Raw genomic sequence first — 21,081 nt, forward strand, 5'->3', positions numbered from 1 at the left:
TGCATTTATTTGAAATTTAGAAGTAGTAGGGGTGGTTAGACAGGGGCAAGATCTGGAATTTTTTGGAGGATCCTGGGTTGCGTAGATTGAAACTTCTGTTTACTTGTGGGTATTCTGTGCTGTCTCCTACTTAGGCCTACTGCAGGCAACCAACATTGTTACCTCTATTTATCTGTTTTTAGTAGTCATGCCCATATCTTAGTTGGCAGTAATAGGAATACCCTTTGTCATTTTCCCCAGAGGGAAGTGCAGTGTGAGATACACTCTGAAGGGGGCTGCTCAAGGTCAAGGTTGGATGACATGCTGCTTGCCATGGAATGAGCTGCCGTGGTTCCTACCTGTCCTGCAGCTAAAAGGCTTCAGGCTCTAGTATTGTCTAGCACCTGCTAGGAGTAGTAATTAATGGGAAGGGACTGACTCCTCCTCCCTGCTTTTACACACACTACAGAAATTGAAGTAATTTTTGGCCATTGTCCATTTTGAAAGTATATTTGCCCATGGGTTTGCTTTTTTAATATGGTAAGTTAAAATCAACATTGGCAAGATTAAGTATTACTTGGAAGTTTTATGAAATTGGCAGCTTGTCTTGAATGTTTGAGGGACTGTACAATGCTTTACTGCTGACTGCCAGAGAGGACTGGCTGAGTGTTTCAGTCTTGTGCAAGTGGTTGGAGGCTGCTTTTCACCAAGTCTATTAACCCATGGAGAGAGTTGAGTCAGCCCTTCAGTCTGGTGAACAGCTGCATGGTATTACAGTGATGCATACCACATATTCCTTGGCTTCTAAATGCCTATGAACCAAGCCTGTTCTAACACATGACTGAGATATGTAATTTCCAGTTGTGAATTTCTCAGTCGTCTCAAGAAAGAAAAAAAGAAATATAATTGCTTGCTTTTATGTATGCTTTTAGAACATTACTTAGTTAAGCCTTGCCTACTCATTCATCTCACTTGATGTTTTGTCAAGGACCCTCAGACTGCTTCCTTCCCTTGCAATCTAGTTCTACCTACCAAAACAAGAAAGAAAATGTTTCCTGTGAGTCAGTCAGCAATTAAGGTGCTCACATGAATAGTAGAATCTACAAAGAAATTACTGTATGTTTATGTTGGATTTGTGTCCACATGCACATGGACATACACTGTTTGCACCGGTTATATAAAGGACATCACATTTGGTTTTGGGATTTCCAAATGACCTATAGTTATTCGCAGAAAAAATCCTTTGAGTTAAGCAGCCAGCTCACATGCACACATTTACTTTCTTTGTTTCCATTAAAGTCAGAAGCTTGTCGAGCCTCTTAGGAGTTTAAGTTACTCTTGACAAAGGTGATAAAAGAACAAAGTGGTCCAGATGTACTCTTCATGTACAGAAATATTTGAGGAATCTTTTTTTTTTTTGCCTGAGTGGCAGCAGGGAGGTGTAGGATTCTGGTGAATTATCAAGCCACATTGTATATCACTGTGCTTGAGACATGGATGTCCTCTGCTATACTGTCTCTATCCTGCTTGCTTATGATGCTTGGAATGCAAAGGTCATTTTTCTGTAGACTCCCTCTATTCTGTGTGGGGAGGAGAAGTCAGCTCAAAGAAAAAGCTGAATTTCAAATAATTCCTGAATACATTGCACTCGGGGTTTTTTTTATCCTAATAAAATGTTCTCTGACTTTGGCATCTCTTGGGGAGGGGAAATGGGGCAAGGCTGCAAGTGAGTCACCAGCAGAAACCTTCATATGTGTCAGACTGTGTGATTAGTGTTGTAGTCTCCTAGATGGTATCAGATCCTGAAGCCAAGGTGTGTTCATGTTTCTTTGGCTGAAGAATTTTTGATAGGCAAGATCTGAAGAGATGCAAATGTGGTGGAGTGACAAATCAAGTTAGGAAGATGCCTCTAACAGTGTTGTCTTGAATAGATTTAAGCAGAACTGGCAGAGACTCAGATGTGACATAAGTTGAGAGTGATAAAAAAGTGTGGACCAGAATATGTTTTTCCTAGAGAGGTCAGTTTACAGCTTGCTGGTCATACCTAATTTACTAAAATAGTTATTGTGGCTTGTGGTCCACTCTCTATTATCCCTTTTGTTTGAATCCCACAGCCATTTGTCAAGTTGTCAAAAGTGTATCCACTGCTTAAGTGAAATGTGAGTATCCTGTTGGATATGACAGGGTATATGTTTGGAAAGTGATGGGGATTCAGTCATTCTGGTCAAGATCAGCTCTGCTGCTTTGAGTAAAATGGGAAAAAATATGTATGCAACCCTGAATTGGCTAGAGATCTGCAGAAGTCAAACACGTGTCCAGGTTAGGGGCCTGAGTCACAAGGAAAGTAATATGCAAAACCCTACTACAGGTCTAGATTTGGTATTAAAGTTTTCTTGTATGCATGGCTCTGGTGAAGTGGGAGCACTTCAAAGTCTATATACTAATTTAATTTCCTTTTTTTTTTCTGGGATTGAAGTATTATTTCCCTGAAATTGCTCGTTACTGGAGTGGTTTTTGCCTGATGTTTTAAGATAATATTTTTTTTTTCCTGATGAGATTTATATTTGGACTACCAATTAATAAAATGTTCTGAGGAGCCCTTCTAGTCTTTCATGTTTTTCATGTAGCCATGTATCATGGAGCTCATAACTTGTTTGTTTATTTAGTGATTCTCATTCTAATTTTGCTTGGGGCTATTCTTAATGAATGGAAAGCAAATATCAGAATAGAGCAAAGGGTAAAGATCTGATGACAACCTGTGGAGTTGTGTTACGTTCTGTTAATAATAGACATAGAGGACTTAGTCTAGGAAAATTTATACCATAATCCAGCAATATAACCAAATTCTAATTTGTTGGTATATAAAAAACTCCTTTTGCTTCAAACTAGTTAAAAGTAGAATTAACTTGGTTCATTCTTTTGAAGACACTTTAAATATCCCTGACAGTTCCTGCCTAGTTCTGTTTGACCTACAAAATTTTAGGGATAAATAAGAATAAAAGACCTGGACAGCTATTGAGAATAAGGTGTCTGTTTTGACAGTTCAGGGGGATTGGAACTAGATATGTTTAAGGCCGCTTCCAACCCAATCCATTCTATGATTCTAGGACATTACTCTAAGTGCCTGAATGTCATAAAATTAACATAAATTATTAGACAGCTATTGAATTTACATGTATGTTTGTGTTATAGTGTGTGTGTGCTGATCTGAATTTTTTATTTCTTTTCCCAGGAGAATGTCTTGTTTAGTTCTTTTCATGGCTTGCACTGAAAACTCTTTTGATTCCTATGTCATAAATAGCTTTAGCAAAGTATATTTCTAGTGTTTCCAGGTGAAAACCACACATATTTATGTTGTGCTTTCTTGCAGGGGCTGGTGTTTTTTTCCTCTCTTGTGCTGAAGGGGAGCAGATCAGCTTCCTGTTCGACTGCATCGTCCGCGGCATCTCCCCGACCAAAGGTCCTTTCGGTTTGCGTCCAGTGCTCCCAGGTTAATATAGGAAGTATAGAGTAACCAAGTGAAGTAGGAACTTGTCATGTCTCACACCCACTGCTGCTGGTGTAAGAACAGCTTGCAGACACCGAGGGTGTGCAGAGTGCAAAGTGGTTTTCATTCTGAGATGTCACCATACAGATTTATAAGCTGGATGTACCTAGTTTCCCCCTGCTGCTCTGGCTCATTCATATTTCTGGTGGTATTGCTAACTCTAGCCCTCTCTTATTTAACAGTACTAAAAGATGGCAATTTGAATTGAAAGGAACCCTAACTTTTAGTTTTAAACTTACACATTTAACTTGGATCCATGTCTGCATTGCTGTTTTGAGAGTTTAATGGCAAACTAACTTCTGGAGCATTTTGAGTTTATCCAAAAAAAAATGTTCTAAGTCTTGTCAGCCTTAGAAAACTTTGTCAAGCCTCCTCATCACATTTGAACTTTTCAACTTGAGCTTTTTCCTGATATGTGGAGATTAAATTCCTTTTCCTGTTTCATGGTAAATGCTGCATGCACTGCAATGGCCAAAGAGGAATTTGGACAGCATCATAATAAGCCCTATTGCCTTTTGATTTCAGCAGATGAATTGATTATTGAGTCAGAATGACTCTGTCAGACAGGACAAAAGTGTAGAAATGAGATTGCAGAAAATTACCTGTGATTTGGTGGTGGAATACTGTGGGAATAGGCTGCAAGGATGGTGAAGGATGAGCTGGGATTTGTGGAAATACTTAAGAGTTTCTGTGTGTTAGACAGTTAATAAGTGTTTGACAGGATTTTATTGCTGTTATAAGATTAAATTAATTGCAGGAAGGAAATGCGATGGAAAAGATTAGATCTGTATATGAAGCTTGTGAAAATAAATTATGAAAAATTAGTTATTAGCTAAAAATTAGTAAATGCAGTAAACACAAGGTTCAGTTCATATTGTCTTTCTCTTGGTTGTAAGGCAGAAGTAAATAATCAAGCAGAATAGTGGACAAAAAAAGTCATTCTTGTGTGATGATATATGCTTGCATTCAATTAACTAGAGTGTTAAAAAAAAGAAGCAAACACAAAAAACCTAACAACAGAAACAGTGTTGATTGTGCCATTTTAGATGGCACAATCTTTGAAGATTCTTTTTTTAGAAGCATGTAGGAGTAAATCTGTGTTCACATCTTAGTTAGCACTTCTTGTGTTTGTGGGTTGCTGTGCCACATACCACAATCCCTTCCCTCCATCAGGAGCTCTGACCTCAGTGAGGTGCATAAAGTGGATGTGGGACATCCTGGGGAGTATTTGGCATTTTTTGTAAGAGAAGACCTCCTTTTGGAGGTCTTTTAATTTCTCTTCTGTGCTTGATGGACTTGCCATTAAAATCTCATCCACTTGATTTCATCTTGTTTCCCTGGACAGGAGAAGTGTTTTGTAGACAATTGTGCTCATGTTCTTGCAGGCTCCTCTGCCTTTATGTATCCAAGCTACCTTGAGCCCTCTAACTTTTATTCCTGTGTATTTTACCCTTGTCTCTTCCAGTTTGTGGTCTCTCCCTATGTACACATTCCTTCATGGAAAAAAAAATTTTTTTATGTTCTCCTTCATTTATTATCCCATGCAGAAGCTTGTACAGATCTGTTTAAGGCACATGCACATGTACAGTTCTGGTGATTCATCCGTAAACTAATTTTCCTTATCAAATATGTTGTTACACAGAATGTACTGTATTGCTTTAAAAGGTTAAGTCTACCAGCTGCACACTGTGTCTGTCAAGTATTGAAATTCACTCAACCTTTTGAAAGCATCCACTTGTAAACAGATTAATTATCTGTACACTTCAGGTAACTAGATCAAAACTTCCATATTGGGGATTCTGTCAAGAAATGTCTTGTCTGTGTAATTCATGTTTACTGCAGTGCAGAATGCTACACAGCCTCAGCAGTACTTTATGTATGCAATGTTCTGCTTTTGTGCAATTTAAAAGCTTTTAGAGAAACCTCTTCACAGTTTGCTACTTGAATTTGGCATCTTGCCTTTGCCTGTACCTTTCCAACTCAAACATGAAATAGGCTTGAAGTGCTGTGGTATTTTCAATCACGGAAAACACACAAAGGGCAGATGTACAGAGAAAGAGTGAAATATGGTAAAAAAAGTCACGGTGACAGTGTTGGACACCAATGCCCGTAGCACAAATATAATCCACAGATGTTATGGAATCAATGTGTGTGTAGTCTGTTAAAAAGATGAATGAATGACACCAGTTGCTTCATGTGCAAACAGCTCAACCATATGGTTAAAAGGGATGCTGAAATATTTATGTGTTAGCATGAAATTAATAGGAGATGGTAGAGAATGGTTTGAAGAGGGCTGAAAAATGACCAGTTTTCTTACTTGCCATAGTGATTCTTGAACAAATGTAAAATACCCAGTATCCAAATGGAATTTGTAAACTGGGTGTGCAAGGGGTGTTTGCTCAAGGACAATATTGACATCTTATTTTCAGGATTGTAGTTTTAAAAACTGTACCTTATTTCTAAAAGCATGATGTTCTTATCACATGGATATGTGATTACTGTACGTATTTTATGATGTCATCTATAAAATATGCAATGAAAATCCAATGCAGTGCAACTCATAAACTTGACTGACAACTGCAAGGTATCACAATCTGGTCTAATCTCTCAGCGGACCAGCTTTGAGCAGCAGGTCAGACTAGAGAACTCTGAGATCCCCTTCAACCTGAATTATTCTGTGATGTTTTGGAAATGAATCAAATTACTATTCTCATGATAAAAAATAATTCTGTTATGTGTACATCCAAAATAAAATGGAGAAGGAAAAGAGTATTAGATGTTTTATGGTTTATTACTTGTTGTACTTATTTTGGGAGTCCATTAATTCTTCAGAATTGTACCAAAATAGTCGTACTGATATCTTCACTAGCAGATTGGAGGTTTTGATTTGTTAAAAGCTGCATGATCCGGTCTCGTAAACCACCCCCTTCCCTCCCTCCCCCCAAGACATAGAAGATGGGAATGTGAAGGTCATGTAGGTATAGGTATCTAGATGTTTTTAACAAGTGTATTGTATTTTAACAAGTATTTTAAATAAAGGACTCAAATGAGTGATGTAATGACTTTGGATGGCTTGTTTTCCCCAGCTACTAGTTGGAAGAGAGCTCCTGTAATTGGCTGCTAGCATGGTCTCTTTTTCGTTCCTTGAAGAGATGTTTAGAAAACAGTCCAGAGAATTTTACATTCTGTCTTGACAGAAGTCTAGATATAGACTTGGTAATGAATCACTGATTGGTTTTTAATCTGTACTGAATTTGCATGCTTCTTATTTGAGAAATGTTTATCAGGTGTGTGTTGAGCTCCTTTTTTCACTAGCAAGGTTCATGTTGAATGCCAGAACTGAACACAGCAAAGGCCCAACAGCCCATCAGTGATACCTTCGATCAGTGGGCAGAGCAGTACTCTCTATATCTGATTATGTGCCAGTCTAGTCCCGCAGTCTGGAAAGACCCCAGGTGTAATGCTGATCATCTGGATGCTCTCTTTTAATTTTGGAAGCTTTTTCAGGCTGCTTTGTGACTGAGTGGAGAGTGTACAGTGCTGCTTGCTGAGGATCCATCTGATGCTCTTTTTGTTGAAGCTTGATACACCTTTGGCCATTGCAAGACAGCTCTGTGGCTGCCTTCTGCAGTATCTGTACCAAGTGGATCCTCAAACTTTTAGGACATCTTTTCATTCCTCCAGACATCTTACAAGGTGTGGAGATGTTAGCAAGAAGGTGAGGGTCCAGGCCTGATTTACAAATGTGCCTATGGTTACACAGGAAGAAAGAAAAGAGATTTTCAGCCTAATTTACCTAATTTTGTTTAATGAAGTAATTAACCAATGTTGCATTTTAAAGATGCATCTAATCCATTAGGTAGCTCCTGACTGAACTGGATACGATACATTTTTTCCTGACAGGTGCTTATTGAACAACCATGAGCTTTGAATTACTGTGTCACTTTGTTCGTATGTTACCAAAGTATTCAAAATCTCCCACGATGAGCAGCTGATGTGGCTTTAATGAATACCCACCAACGTAATGTAAAAATAAAATCTCCAGCAGAGGCATTTTTAGTCCAGCTAAATTTGATGTAATCCTTCCCCTTTGCCCCAAAGCAGTGTTTTAGAAGATTTCAATGACTGCCTCACATAAAAGATTTTTTTCCTCATAGCAAGGGATCCATTTTTGATTGGAGATGATAAAACATTTTATTAATTGAAGGACCTGAGTGAATCATGTGACAGGATACATTTGTTAAGAGTCTGGGAGATGAAGGTACTGATTGTTCTTGGAGCTGCTCTCGGATGTTGTGTGGGCAGAAGCTGTCGGAACTTCCTGGGACAGCTGTCTCAGTACCGGTCATGCTGCCTCTGTCCCCCTGAGTTACTAATGTGGTAAATTGCCACACAGTTGTTTAGAAGTTGTGTTTTGGGCATGCAAAAGGTAGAGGATGATACCAACAGCTCCAACTTTGTAGAAATATGGCCTAAAAGCTTACAAAAAAGGGTTATTTCAACAGCACTCATGGGAGGTCATAGATTATGCACTCCAGTAAGAACTGGTCCCTAAAAAGTGACTGCAGTCCATAGTCTGATCCTGTAGGAAAACCTCCTGATTAGAACTTGGTAGTCTGTAACCAATAATACTGGTATAAGAATCTGTTACTTCTGGTGAGTATTATTGGCTGTATTTTCCACAGAAGTCTGGCTTATTAGCAGAGAAGATAAAAGGCGAAACAAAGACTTGTGTAAGACTGATAGATAATTATTTTTAATATCTACCAAAAACTTAGACTCTGTATATGTTTGTCAGGTTTTGAAGCTATTTCTCTAGGTATTTCCTAGAACTTGCTGAGGAAAGTTCTTCTGCTCAATCTTCCACAAAACTGAGCGATGAGAGGTCGCAGCACATAACTATTAATCCAATTTTATACACACCTTTTATACATAGGCAATCCTTAAGGGGAAATGTAACCAAAAAGTTATCAGTTCTATTGGAGAGACAGTATGCCTAGAGGTTTCATGTTGTTGGGTGAAACCTGGTGTGTTCTGTAGCTGTGCAGCTGATAGGGAATTTGGCTTCTGGAAGCAGTTGAACATGCGAACATGTATTTTATTATAAGCCAGTTTTGCAAGATCAAGTTTTTTTTTTTTAATTGTATCTTTTGCTAGCTGTAAGAGGGATATCAGTTCCTTAAAAAACTAGTTGTTGTGTCGGTGCCCTAGTAATGTTCTGAAAATTCTGCATTTGTCAAGTAATCATATTCTGGGGAAAGTAAAAGGACCTTTCCTCCTGACAGTTGTTTGGTGTGGAAAAGGTTAGTGTCTGTTTGCATCTTGGTTTGACCAATTTGCTGATCTGTTATGACAACTTTATACTCAAAATACTCGTAGAACATATTTCTTGAACGTTTTTTGGACATAGGGCATTTAAGTACGTAGAGCAGAGTAACTGGAGCAGAGGACATTAACAAATAGACTTAGGCAGCAGCTTGTAACACTGTGTGCTACTGAGGAGATCCTTGCATGGGCCTGTCTGGGTTGCACCATAGGTGCTGGTGGCCAAGTGTTGTGTTTTCCTTTGGCAGAGGTCCATATGGAAGCATTGGGGGTTTCGTCTGAGTAAGCAGTTGCACAGGTTTGAACTAGTCAATGCCTAATACAAGTTGTCTTGCAGTTTAAATAGGAATGGAGGCCTAAACAAAATAATCCACATCTAATAGTCCTATTTTCTGTTCTTCAGTTTGGAGTGAGTCATGCACTGTTTGAGCTGGGAGACAGAGAGGTCACAGACCCTGTTTGTCATGGGCATTGTTGCCTTGTCCCTGTTAGAACACCTTTGGGTTCTGGTGTATGTTATTATAGATGGACTCTTTGTATCTTGGTTTTTCTGCTCATTTTACCCAGATTGCAGGCTGCCAAAGATGGAAACCTCCTCTACACAGGAAAGAAAGTTAGCAAGTTCAGCACTGTCACTTCTATTCCTACCTAGGGCAGGTCAGAAAGTGAATATGGTTAGGGAGGAGAGATGTGGCAGTTTGTTTCTTGGGGTAATTAATAATATAGGGCACTCCCATGGAGCTTCAACTGACTTGGTAGTGCTCCTTCCTCTAAGTGTGAGCTTGCTTTGACTGCTATGCTGACAATATCAAAACCAAGTCTTTTAAAACTAAAAGACCTGGGATGAAAATGAAACTTTTCTTTCATCTTTACAACTGTTTTTGGTCTTACTAACTCAACCACAGCAATGTATAGCCTTTTTCATCCTTTCCCCCCCTCTTTTTAAATGACTCTGTGTTTTTGTGGTGTGCTTCTACTACCCAGTTGATCAGATATACAAGAGCAGCAGTTGTGAGGAAGCTAATCTGTTTTCTCTGTCATTAATTACTTTCCCTGTGTATTAATAAGAACTACTGACGTTTCTGATGATAAACAAGTTAGCAGACCATATCCTCTGCAACCGCTGAACATGGTGCACTCATCAGTGCTATTTTGAAGGAATCCATAAGGTTTCTCTTGGGGTGATGGTTATGATTACTTCCAACATCTGGTTTTATTGTTGTGCCTGCTGGAAACAAAATGATTTAGAGGAAACTGGGCTGTTTTACAGATGAAACTTCTTCCACGTACTGTTTAACTTTTGGTTTTTCCACTTATGTTGGAATAGAATCAGCCTTCTTCAGTGAAATAATTTCAGCTGGAATGGCAAACTCACTAAAATGTATGAGGAAAATCCATGACAGTACATTTTAGGAGTGGTTTATATCATTCTAAGTTGTCTTGTATTAAACATGAAGACAGAGAGCCACCAGGTTGCTTATTTTGTCTGTGATGTCTGAACTTAATCACCTGAACATCAAACTTGAAAGCAAAGTCTTTGTAAATAGATTATCTGGATTGGAAGCTGTCCGTTTCATCACTATGACTCTGACTTTATGATGTAGATTTGTAAATTTCTAGGATTAAAAATTTGGTCTTTCTTAATGTAAAAATTCCCAGTGAATTCCAGACAAATTTTACATGGGTCAAATTAGTTTTCAAGTCGTCTAGACTTGCTGGGTGCCAATTATTTCTGTAGCTATTGACTTTGGTGCTGTGCTTTTCAGTGTTTTGTTCCTGGTGGTAAGTATTACAGATATTGGGTATAATCTCTGACAATCTTTGACACTTGTAATTTTAACTTGGTGTGTGGCACATGTCCAGGATGTGCTTGAAGTCAGATTGTCCCATACATTTTTCCAATCAGCATTTCAAACATAGAAATTGACCATAATAATGTCTTTTTTTCCTTCCTTTTTTAAAAATTATTTTCCATGTTTCCTCCTTTATTTATTTATTTATTTTCTGTTTCTTTTTAAAGATCCAAGTACTAATCCAGCCTATTCAGAAGAAAGACTGGCTCACGAAGCTTTGCAATTAGAAAAGCGCTTGAGCTTGCTGTCCCATACAAGTCGCCAAGGTAGTGGAGGTAAGAAATACCTTTAATTAAATAAAAATACATTATGTTCCTTCCTGCCCAGGCTTTAAAAGTTGTATGGCCTGTGTTATAGGATGTGGAACTTACAAGAAAAATTATAGAGAAATGATCAAGACATTTGATTTGTTATGCTGCTTGTGAGGCAGTTCTTTAACAGCATTGTCTGAAGTCCTTTGATGTTAATTGGAGGTTTTCAACTCAACAGACTGAGTTTTGAATCAAATACTGTTAACCCAGGAAAACCATTTAGTATGCTGAGTCCTAGTGAATCTGTGCATGTAAAGCTTAAAAAGAACTGTCTGCATCAAGTCTGATATCTGCTTAAGTACTTGAGTCAGTCCAGCCTGTGAGAGGGACTCACTTGTATGGTTCACACATCAAGCTTAAGGCAGATTTTTGCAGTAAAGCATAGGACTCCTGTGCTTTCCTCTGCTATCTGTATGTGCCTTTTCTGGAGCTGTTAATGTATCAAAGTAGAATTAGTGTCTAGCACTGGATCTGTAAAAGGGGCTGTGCCCTGAACTGCCATTTGAACTGTTTAATAGCCGAAGTTGGATCATCAAAACATCTGCTTTGCTCTTGACTCTGAAGCCTACATGCCCAATAATGTCTCTGTGAAGAGCCTCAGGAGCTTAATTATGTGCTTATATACATGTCCATGGCTGCTTTGGCCTAGACACTGCTGGGTAATGTGGTTTGTGACTGAATTCCAGTGAGACTTCCTGAGGTTTTTCTTTATCAGCATGTAACTACTAGACTTGACTGAATTGATAGAAAACAAATGAGACTTGATAGATAAGCATGCCTGTTTTATTTTTATTCCCTCCCTCTGGTCAGAAGTCATGGCCCAACTTCATATAGAGTTTCTGCCTTTGTTTTCACATTGGTTTTATTAAGAAAAAATAAAATAATTGTGGACTCTGTGTGTGCTACAAGAAGGTGTTTTTGTATTTGTTTGGTTTTGTATTTTTTTGTTTGTGTGATGTTTGTGTTTTGTCCTTGTACCCTTTCATGCAATGTTCAAATTTTTTCTTCCATATTCTGTATTTGATGGCAGTAATTACCTGTTAAAATGCCTTTCTTGCAAGTAGCATTGAGGAAAAAAAATCTTGTAATATATGCATAAATGGATCACAGGAAATCTTAGATATAGATAGGAAAAAGTTTTTATAACAGTATTATTTTCATTTTTATCCGTACAATGATGTATGGCTGTATTTTGGTATATTAACCCAATTAACTGTATGACAGTAAATTATGTTTGAAAAAGGGAGAACTTGGTGCATAAACATTAAAAATTTAGCCTTGAATTCATTATGTTCCACAATGTGGTAGGGTTATGTCAAGGTAACATACCATTGCATTTTATTTTTCCCGTGAGGCTGTGAGTTATTGCAGGAATTCTGGCTTTCTGACGAGAGTTCCACTTACAAAAAGCAGATGGAATCTCAGGGCCCTTTCTGTTTGTACATACTTGCCATGCTTCAGTCTGTTGATTGTGTTTGAAACATAGGTTGATGGGTTTTCATCTTTTCTAGGAGACGATAGGAGTCTTTCAAGCTCGTCTTCGGATACCAGCCACTCAGATGTCAGTGTTGGGAGCAGGTTGACAGTGTGGCCTGAGCAATCTTCAGCCAGCACCTCTCAGGAGAGCCATGGACTGGCAGCTGCAAAGGGTATTCACCTGGGAGAAGAAAAGACCCTTCCAGAAGGGGCACGTGGCACCACTAAACCCCCTCCAAAGCCCCTCCGGTCCAGACAGCTGCAGGAAATAGGCCGTCAGAGTTCTTCTGACAGTGGAATAGCTACTGGTAGTCACTCTTCTTACTCTGGGAGCTTCTCTTCCTATGCTGGGAGCTTGGACATTTGCCACGGTGATGAGTTTGGATCATTGCTAAGCTTGCCATTGAACTTCCCTTCAGATCAGAGTCTATGTACTTGTCCTCACAGTGAGTCCCAGAGAGGTGTGGGATCAGAGTATCAGGTTCCCAGCTCTCTCAGACACGTTTATGATACACCCAGGAGTGTGTTACAGGCAGCTTCTAAAGATGTGCAACTGAAGAGTGCAGATTCCACGCTACCCAAGGACCAGGCCCTGCCAGCTCAAGGTGCCAGTGACCCAAAACTTCTACTACCACACTTGGAAGCACGGAGGGGACCTGAGCACAGCCAGCACAGAGGGAGGCCTTCATCCTTACTCACAGAAAGCAGCAAGGACTCAAGTGATGAGACATATGTGGATTTTGTTTCAAGGTGGTCAGACACAAAACCACAAGGACAGGTGTCAGACTCCAAAAGTAGTGAGCTGTCACCACCTGGTGGGGCCTCAGCTGACCCCTGTGACACATGTAGACCCCACCTTGGGATGACAAGAGCTCTTTTTTCATCTTGTCCAATCTGTGGTGGACTAAAGGTAAATACCTAACACTGAGCAGATGCTAACGAACCTTAGTTAATATAGCATGATTAATTTAAAGTTACCTAAGTTGTAGGTCATAAGTAATATTGTTTCCTTTATACTTTGAACACGTAATAACTTTTTGGGTTGTTTATGCTCAAATGGAGAGGCTTAGCACATGGTTTCCTCAAAATCTGTGCCTAGTCAAGGAAACACTGAACAATATAGACCACAATCATTACTTTTATATTGGACAATTTTGTCTTTGGGTACATGTAAGTGAAAGAGAGGTTTTGCAGGCACTGGATTTGTCATATAATGGCAAGCAAGCATGGAAGACACTGACCTGTCTTGCTGCTGGTATTTACAAAGAAAGAAGGGAGGTCAAACAGTATGTACTGCTCTTAAGGTGATCAGAGTGCATATTTTTATTGTATTGATTTTTTTTTTCTTTGTCATTGGAGTTTGAACATGCCTTGCACATGAAGCCAGGTTAGACTAGTTTGTCACTGGGGAAATACAAGATAGTCAAGTCAGCATGGCAATCCAGTAATGTGACTGGCCAATGACAGGTACTTTAGAGCAGGTACACAAAAACTCGTTGGCAGTCTACAAGCAGGACAGTTTATTTGCAGGGAAATTAATTTTTGATCAACAGTCACATAAAGACTTAATACCTAAACTGTGGAGGTTCACTTGCCTTTCCAAACACATTTGCCAGTATCTGTTAACTGAGACTTTGATGTTCTTATAAATTCTTTTTGGACCTGCTACATTCTTATCTTTTTATGGCAGTAAGCTTTATACATTAATTATACATTGCATGAAAATGTATCTGTTTTTATCCATGCTGGAGAAGATTTTTTTTTTTGTGAATGTGTTTGCTAAACTAGAGGAAGGTAAAGCTGCTTGTATTAGTGAGCTGTTGAAAGGCTGGGAAGGTTAGAGGGAGTGCTTAATTTAGGGAATGTGTGAAGCAAGGATTCAGCAAGAGAGACTTCTGCAAGAGGAATTAAACACTGCCATTGAAATGTGTGCATTTAATTAAATGTGAGATTACATAAACCACTGCTATGAAGAGGGTTTGAATGCCTAGTAGGTGATGTAAGAAAAATTAAAAGGTTATAAGTTTGAGGGATTGTTTTCTTCTCATGAGGTGTTTCATGCATTTGCATCATTGAGTGCCTTCACATGTTTGCAAACTGGAAAGCTCTGTCTGCTTGGGCCCCTTGCCCAGCCCCATCCCAGCACCTTGGACGTTACTTTGTCAGCTACCTGCAACACTTGGCAGATAAGGAGGCACTTGTGGGACAGGCTTTCTAAGGTTGTGTCTACACTGGTCAGTAGGATTGGTGATCTTCCAAGACCATCCTTGCCAGCCACCTGCACCACAGGCCCTCACTAGCCCTCTAGTCCAGTTCTGAAAGTGTGGCTGGAGGCAGTGCAGGCGGTGGTGTGCATAGCGGTGTATCTGCTGTTGGCTTCCTGTGGCTGCTGCCTGTAGTTAGGGAGGATTTGGGAAAAATGACCAAGACTTGATTTCTGGAAGAGCTCTGCTTTGGGATTAGAAAGCTCAAAGGTGTCTTTGTCATAGGCAGAGAGGAAAGAAGTAGCTCAGGTACAATTAGCTCACATGGTCTAAATGTTTCTGGGTGATCTGAATTGTTGGTTTAGATGTGAATTTATCAGATTTTACCCTGGGTATCTGTGGAAGATGGGAAGCTGAAAGTGAGTGTTCCACTGGATATCTTCAAAACCATTAAAAGCTAAATTATGTCATTACTATTGCCTGTTTACCCCAATGACATAAATAGCCACATCTTTTATTGCAAAGTGCTGTCAGGTTTCATGGTGTTTCTAGCTGCCCTAGTAAGATAAGCTGGAAAGAATTTCAGATCTTGTCTATACCTAAACAAATTTAGTGATAAACACTGGTGCAACCTTCTTACTAACTTTTGTTTTTGCATGAGATATGCACATCTGCTTTTTTTTTTTTTTAAAAATCCCATTTATAAGCAGTTGCAAAAGAAGTCTCATTAAATAGAATGATTCACGGGTTTGTTTTTACTTTTGAAAGAAAAAGTAACCCTTTGATGCACTCTCTTGAACTGTCAAGATGAGTTATTTTAGCAGTATTTAATGGATGCTGTCTTCGGCTTTTCTCCTGAGGAGTGCAGTGAAAGCACAAATCCATAGGCTGTAACTAAAAAATAATTATTACTCCTTGTACTTTGAGTAGGATATATTTAAGTTAGGTCCAGGAAGAGCTGATTTATGGATTGATGAAAACACCAGGTTTTCATGTTTATTCAAATTCATGTTCAAAAGGCTTTAATGTGCTGGTGTTTGGGGTTCCTTTGCAATTTTGAGTTAAGCTGTTGATTAAATTGTGTTAATGGCTTTTAAATGCCTACTATTTAAAGTGACCTCGGTAGAGGAAAGGCTGCAGCAGTAATTAAGGCTGTGAGCATTTGTTTGTTTTCTGCCCTGTATGTAAACTTTGGCAAATGGAGGTTAGGTTTGGGCATGTTGTGTGTGCATGTTGGAGCTCAGCATGTGAAGAGTTGGAGAGAGTTGTGGGATGAAGACATGTGGAGGGCATGGTGGGGGTCCTGACTGGGACTGACTTGTTAAGAACCACCTACTCTACTAATGACAAGGACGATGATGAAAACAGGGAGAACAGACCCTGCGAAAGTGCCAAGGCTCGAACAGAAAATAGGGCAAGGAAGCCTTTCTGTCACTCTGCATGAAGAATAGAACCAGCATGAAAAGACTTACTAAATATTGTTTCTATTATTTGTATACTGTATTTCATATTAGACATTGGGGACTAAGAAGCAAGCATGCAGGGTGATTTGCTTTCTGTTGTACGTAATTGTGCTGCACTCAAGATGTCCTTACAAACTTCCCAAGATGTGCCTTTGCTATGTAATTTGACCTAGCTGATTTCAGTGCTGTAGATGATTGCAGAGATGAATTCATTGTCTATTGTAAGTATAATTTAAGCTCAGAGTTGATTGTTACAATTTCTGAGTAAGCTGTAGAGATTTATTATTAGACTTATTACATTTTTAACTACTTAACTAATACTAATTTGATGAATAGAATTTCATGTATGCTTGTTGCTCTGTAACTTCCTTTGATGCTATAGTTTGACAAATGTCAACTTTTTTTATAGGGTGTTCCTTTTTTTTTACACCATCATTGTTTGTAAATTTTCGTAGAAGTCTGAAAAATAAAATTATTTTCCAACTGGTTTTGTCCTTTTCCATCTGACAAGTACTGGGTTTAGTTTTGTCTTGCTTTTTGTCCCCTGACCACCTTCTTCTTGCAAGATGAATTAATATGGAATGTTTATGGCTGTCTCTTCATGCCACTTAGTGTTATACTCAAATCATGTTGACAGCTCCAAATGTGCCTATTAGTAGGAATTACATTTATGTATGTCTAGGTCATGCTAAACTCATATTTATGTCAGTGGGAGTTCTTATTTATGTAGAAATGTAGTCATGAGTACTGCTTTGGTAGTTAACTTGCCATGATAGAGGGGAAAAGAAGTTGTCAGTTTGTGTGTGGCTCTTGTCATCAATCTCTATTGGTATTCAGCCACCTACTTAAGTAGATGATTTTAAAATAACCAAAGCCTCCTTGGGGACAATATGGTTCCAAATTAGGAGCTAGTCTACCCAAACCCTCCGTGAGGTAGTTGTATAGCTCCTGCTACCACAGTGCAGGAGCACGCTATGCCTCCAACTTTGAATCTCCCAGCATATTTGTAGGAAGTGGAAATACAGAAATGTTGTGGTTATGATGGATAAAAGAGTTCAGGGGTCTTGTCAGGCAGTGGGATCCACTGCACTGAGGGGCTGAGAACCCTTCCATACACAATATAGGGAGAACTGGCACCTGCCTTGAAGGGCATGTGGATCTCAGTTTAAGTGGGGAGTTGGTTTGGCTAGGTGATAGGATATTTAATTCTTTTATTCTGTCCTGTTGAAACTGCTTCCTTTTTGCATTCCAACTCCACAGGAAGGCATGTGCATGCCTGTACTGTGATCCTTGAGCAGGCTCTTTACTACTGTATTTAATCATGCAGCACCACATTCCCCTTTCAGGGCTGGTTAATCACCTGCATCCTTGGGTGAGTGCAGAATCTTTGTGTTCTAGAGAACCTGTGAGTATCTGTGTGTCCCTTGTGCGTTACAGACCAGGGAGAAACTAAGTCTGGGGAAAAGCACAGCTGATGTGTCTTCAGACAGAGAAGGGGCTTGAACTCTAAAGAACATCCTGCATTGAGGTCTCTTTTGCTGTCTTACCTGGACTAATTTTACCAGGATCATGAGCAGCCTGTAGCTGGGTTTGGAATGTAGCCTTGGTTTTCCAAATCCCATACAAACCCCTTAACCCTGGAGTTAGCTGATGTGTCTCCTCTCATTGTAGATGCTGCTTTTGAAAGTGGTGAAAGAGAAGGTCTGTAAGGTGTTAACTTGTGTGGTGAAATTCAAGAAATGGCAGCTGCATGACTACATGGCCATATCTGTGTAACTGAGAATGTTTTAATTTTTTTTGGCTTTTAATCAAGTACTTTTCTAATGTAGTACTAAAACAGATACTAAAGAAACCACAATGTACTGTTATCTACAACCTTAATTTAGCTTATTTTTTTCTGTTGGGAGTCATTACCTCTTTCCCCAGGAGACTGAAAACCTTATGTGTTTATCTTGTACTGTGTTTATTTCCATGCGTTCTCTGAGAGTGTAGGAACATGATTATTTATATTTGCACATCTTTTACATCTCTTTTCAAAGATTTTTTTTTACAGTATTGATGTGTGGTGCTGTAACATTTTATGCTTCCTCCCACCTTTAAAAAAGCTACAAGCTGTCTAAATTCTCAGCTGAGAAGGATGCGTTCGTCATCTTCTTACAGCATTGTAGCTGCTTGTATTTCTGCTCTAATCTCAGAGCTCTGGGCAGCTGGGCACTGTTAGAACTAACAGGAACAGTTTGCACCTCAGAGGAACCTGGAAGTCAGTTGTTATTGTTGACCTGAATGATGTGTTTGTGAGGTTCCTGTATCTGGGTCTTGCTGACTTTTTGCATGAATTAGAAAACTTGCTTTTGTGCTCTTTTCTTTCAAGATTTAATTCCAGTTGTTTTTCTGAGTCCTGACTGTGATACATGAACCAGTAGTGATGTGCATCTTCCATCACATGTGTCACCACTAAATGAGGTGTCTGCACTGGACAATGGTTTGGCCATCTGGCATTTTACTTACATTGCCATTGTTGTAAAAGGCTCTGAAGGCTCTGAAATTTTTGTGATAAAGTAGTGTTATTCTTCAGACTTTTCAGAGATTCAAATGCATCTTAAAGCCCACCAATTTTCCCACATCATCTTTCTGAAATAGAAGAAACCCATGATTGTTGCTGCGCTTTACAGTGAAATGCAAGTCATTTCTGGAGCTGGTTATGCTGACAAAAGCACCCAGTGCTGTGCAGATCAAATATGTTCTCCAGTTGAAGCTGACAGAGAAAAGTGGCATAAAACAGGTGGATGTAGTATCAGGCTTTAGAGCTAGATTTGTTTTGTTTTCCTCTTTGTAGTTTTGGCCAGGAGCCCAAGTCTACTGTAGAGATGATCTCCATCCTCTTGATCTCATCTCCCATCCAGGTCTCCTTATGCACTGTGTAGAGATACTGCTTATCAGTACCTTTTTTCTCTTCCCAGTTCACCAGTTAATTTGTACAGTATTATAATGCTTCTTGGCAACAGGCTGCACTCCCAAGTGATCAAGAAGAGACCCAGCTTCCTTTTCCATTGCTGTTGCTGGTAAGGGCTCATATAAGTGACCTGGGTCTTCCGAAGGTTTGCGTGGAAGAGGTCACTTAATGGGTAAGAATCTGGATTTCAGAGGTCACAGTAACACAAGAGACATGCCAAACCCCCCAGAGCAATGCAGATCTGACTTGCTTTCAGCCCTGTAGGAGGCTACCTTATCTTTTATCTAAAAAACTTTATTCAAGGTACTCTCCATCTATCATGAAAGAATCCTCATGACTTTTGTGCAAAAAATAAAGGTTTTAATCTAAATTCAGAATAATAAGAGTTGGCACTTACTGGGATCTGGCACTAAGGCGAACAGCCTGTGGTCTGTAGTGGGAAAAGAAGTGCCTGCCACAGAAGCACTGGTAAGTGAAATTATAACAATGTCAAGAGAAGAAAGCATCTTTCCTTACACGAGGGAATGCACACAATGTAACTCAGCAGAATTCATTCTTCTGTACCAAACACAAATGTTGCTGGATTGCTTTTCTGTCAGAGAGCCATGGAGATATTGATAAACCACGGTATTGACCTTCTATCCCCATCACAATGAACAAATGGGAAAATTGGCTTCCTCCCCTAAATACAATCAAGCTGGCTAATAGCTGTTGTTATTACTAATACTGATGGCTACTTCTTCCTCTCTTGGGAGCAGTAGCTTTTCTGAAGAGAGAGAAAGAAATGCTTTGAAGGAGCAGTCATCTGATAATAAAAGCTGGAAAAAATTATTCCCTTTGGAATGTAGGGTTTGTGGGGCTTCTGGTTTTGATCCAGCTGTAAAGGAGACTCTTCAGATTGCTTGGAATGTGGCCAAAATGAGAAAATAGAAGGCTTTTTTTCTCTTTCTCCCCTCCCCCCCTTAAATAGAAATACATTTCTTTCTGGAAAAGTTCAACAGAATCCTACAAAGTGTTAGCAGACACTTTCTATCTTCATTTTCTAAAAGGAAGAAAGGAAAATTCACCTGCAGAGGAAGAAAATACAAAAAGATACAAGGAAAGCATAGATTACATGGAGCTCAGCTCAGGAGAAGCTAATAACTCCAGTAGAAGCCCTGGATTAAGATTCACAAGTTTGATTCCCATATGGTTTATCTCCTTCTGGAAGATCATAAGCAAAGTTACTTTCAAAAAACTTCAACTCCTTGACTTGCATTTCTGAAAAATGTTTGTAATGTCTGCCAACATTCTATTTTTAAGATTGTGCATTAAAAAGACTATGCAGGAAATATTTTGTTTTGATTAACAGTCAGTGACATCAAAGTAATTGCATGGCTCAGAAGGAATTGGCGAATGTCAGTAGGATAGCAATCATTTGGATGGGATGTCTGGAGGGCTGACAGCAGCTCACTGTGAGTAGATGAGAGGACTGAAAATTGATGCTCAGTAGGGGTGTGACCTTTCCAACCAACCTTTTTTGACAGAGCCACTTAAAACTGGAAGTATGCAAATTAGAAGGGTGAAATGCGTTCCAGCAAAATTATACAAATTGTGCTTAAACTCATTCATAACTCAGGACAAGACATAGGAGTGGAATTAGTTTTGGTAATTCAAGATTCCCAATATACTTATTACTTAAAGATATCCGTGGAAATACTTTCAGTCTGGCTGATAATGTCAGCAGAATTACAATGACTTGTAATTACTTGTAATCAGATTACGTCTGAAGGTATGAGTTGTGTTATGGTGTAGGCAAGTCCTTACTCTTTGTCATATCTGACCCTATTCCAAGTTTCATTGCTTTAGTCATAAAGAGCAAATAATTTTTCCAGCTATTATGTTTGTGAAATTTAATAATATGGTAACAACATCTTCATATGGATAATTCAATTTTGGCATTTGTTAGCATGAAAATATGTGGCAACAAA

General features: G+C 39.1%; 1 protein-coding gene across 3 annotated transcripts in view; it reads left to right on the forward strand.

Annotated features, from left to right (window-relative positions):
* The window catches only part of DOK7 (docking protein 7), a 59,159-nt gene that overhangs the window by 10,064 nt on the left and 28,014 nt on the right, over positions 1-21,081 (forward strand). For all 3 annotated transcript variants that reach the window (XM_032108920.1, XM_032108921.1, XM_032108922.1), the window contains 3 exons: positions 3,350-3,469; positions 10,872-10,979; positions 12,527-13,401. In XM_032108920.1, the coding sequence (XP_031964811.1) occupies positions 3,350-3,469; positions 10,872-10,979; positions 12,527-13,401 (1,103 nt within the window). The remainder of the gene's footprint in view (positions 1-3,349; positions 3,470-10,871; positions 10,980-12,526; positions 13,402-21,081) is intronic.

Source organism: Corvus moneduloides, chromosome 5 (assembly GCF_009650955.1).
Source record: "Corvus moneduloides isolate bCorMon1 chromosome 5, bCorMon1.pri, whole genome shotgun sequence".
NCBI lineage: Eukaryota > Metazoa > Chordata > Aves > Passeriformes > Corvidae > Corvus > Corvus moneduloides.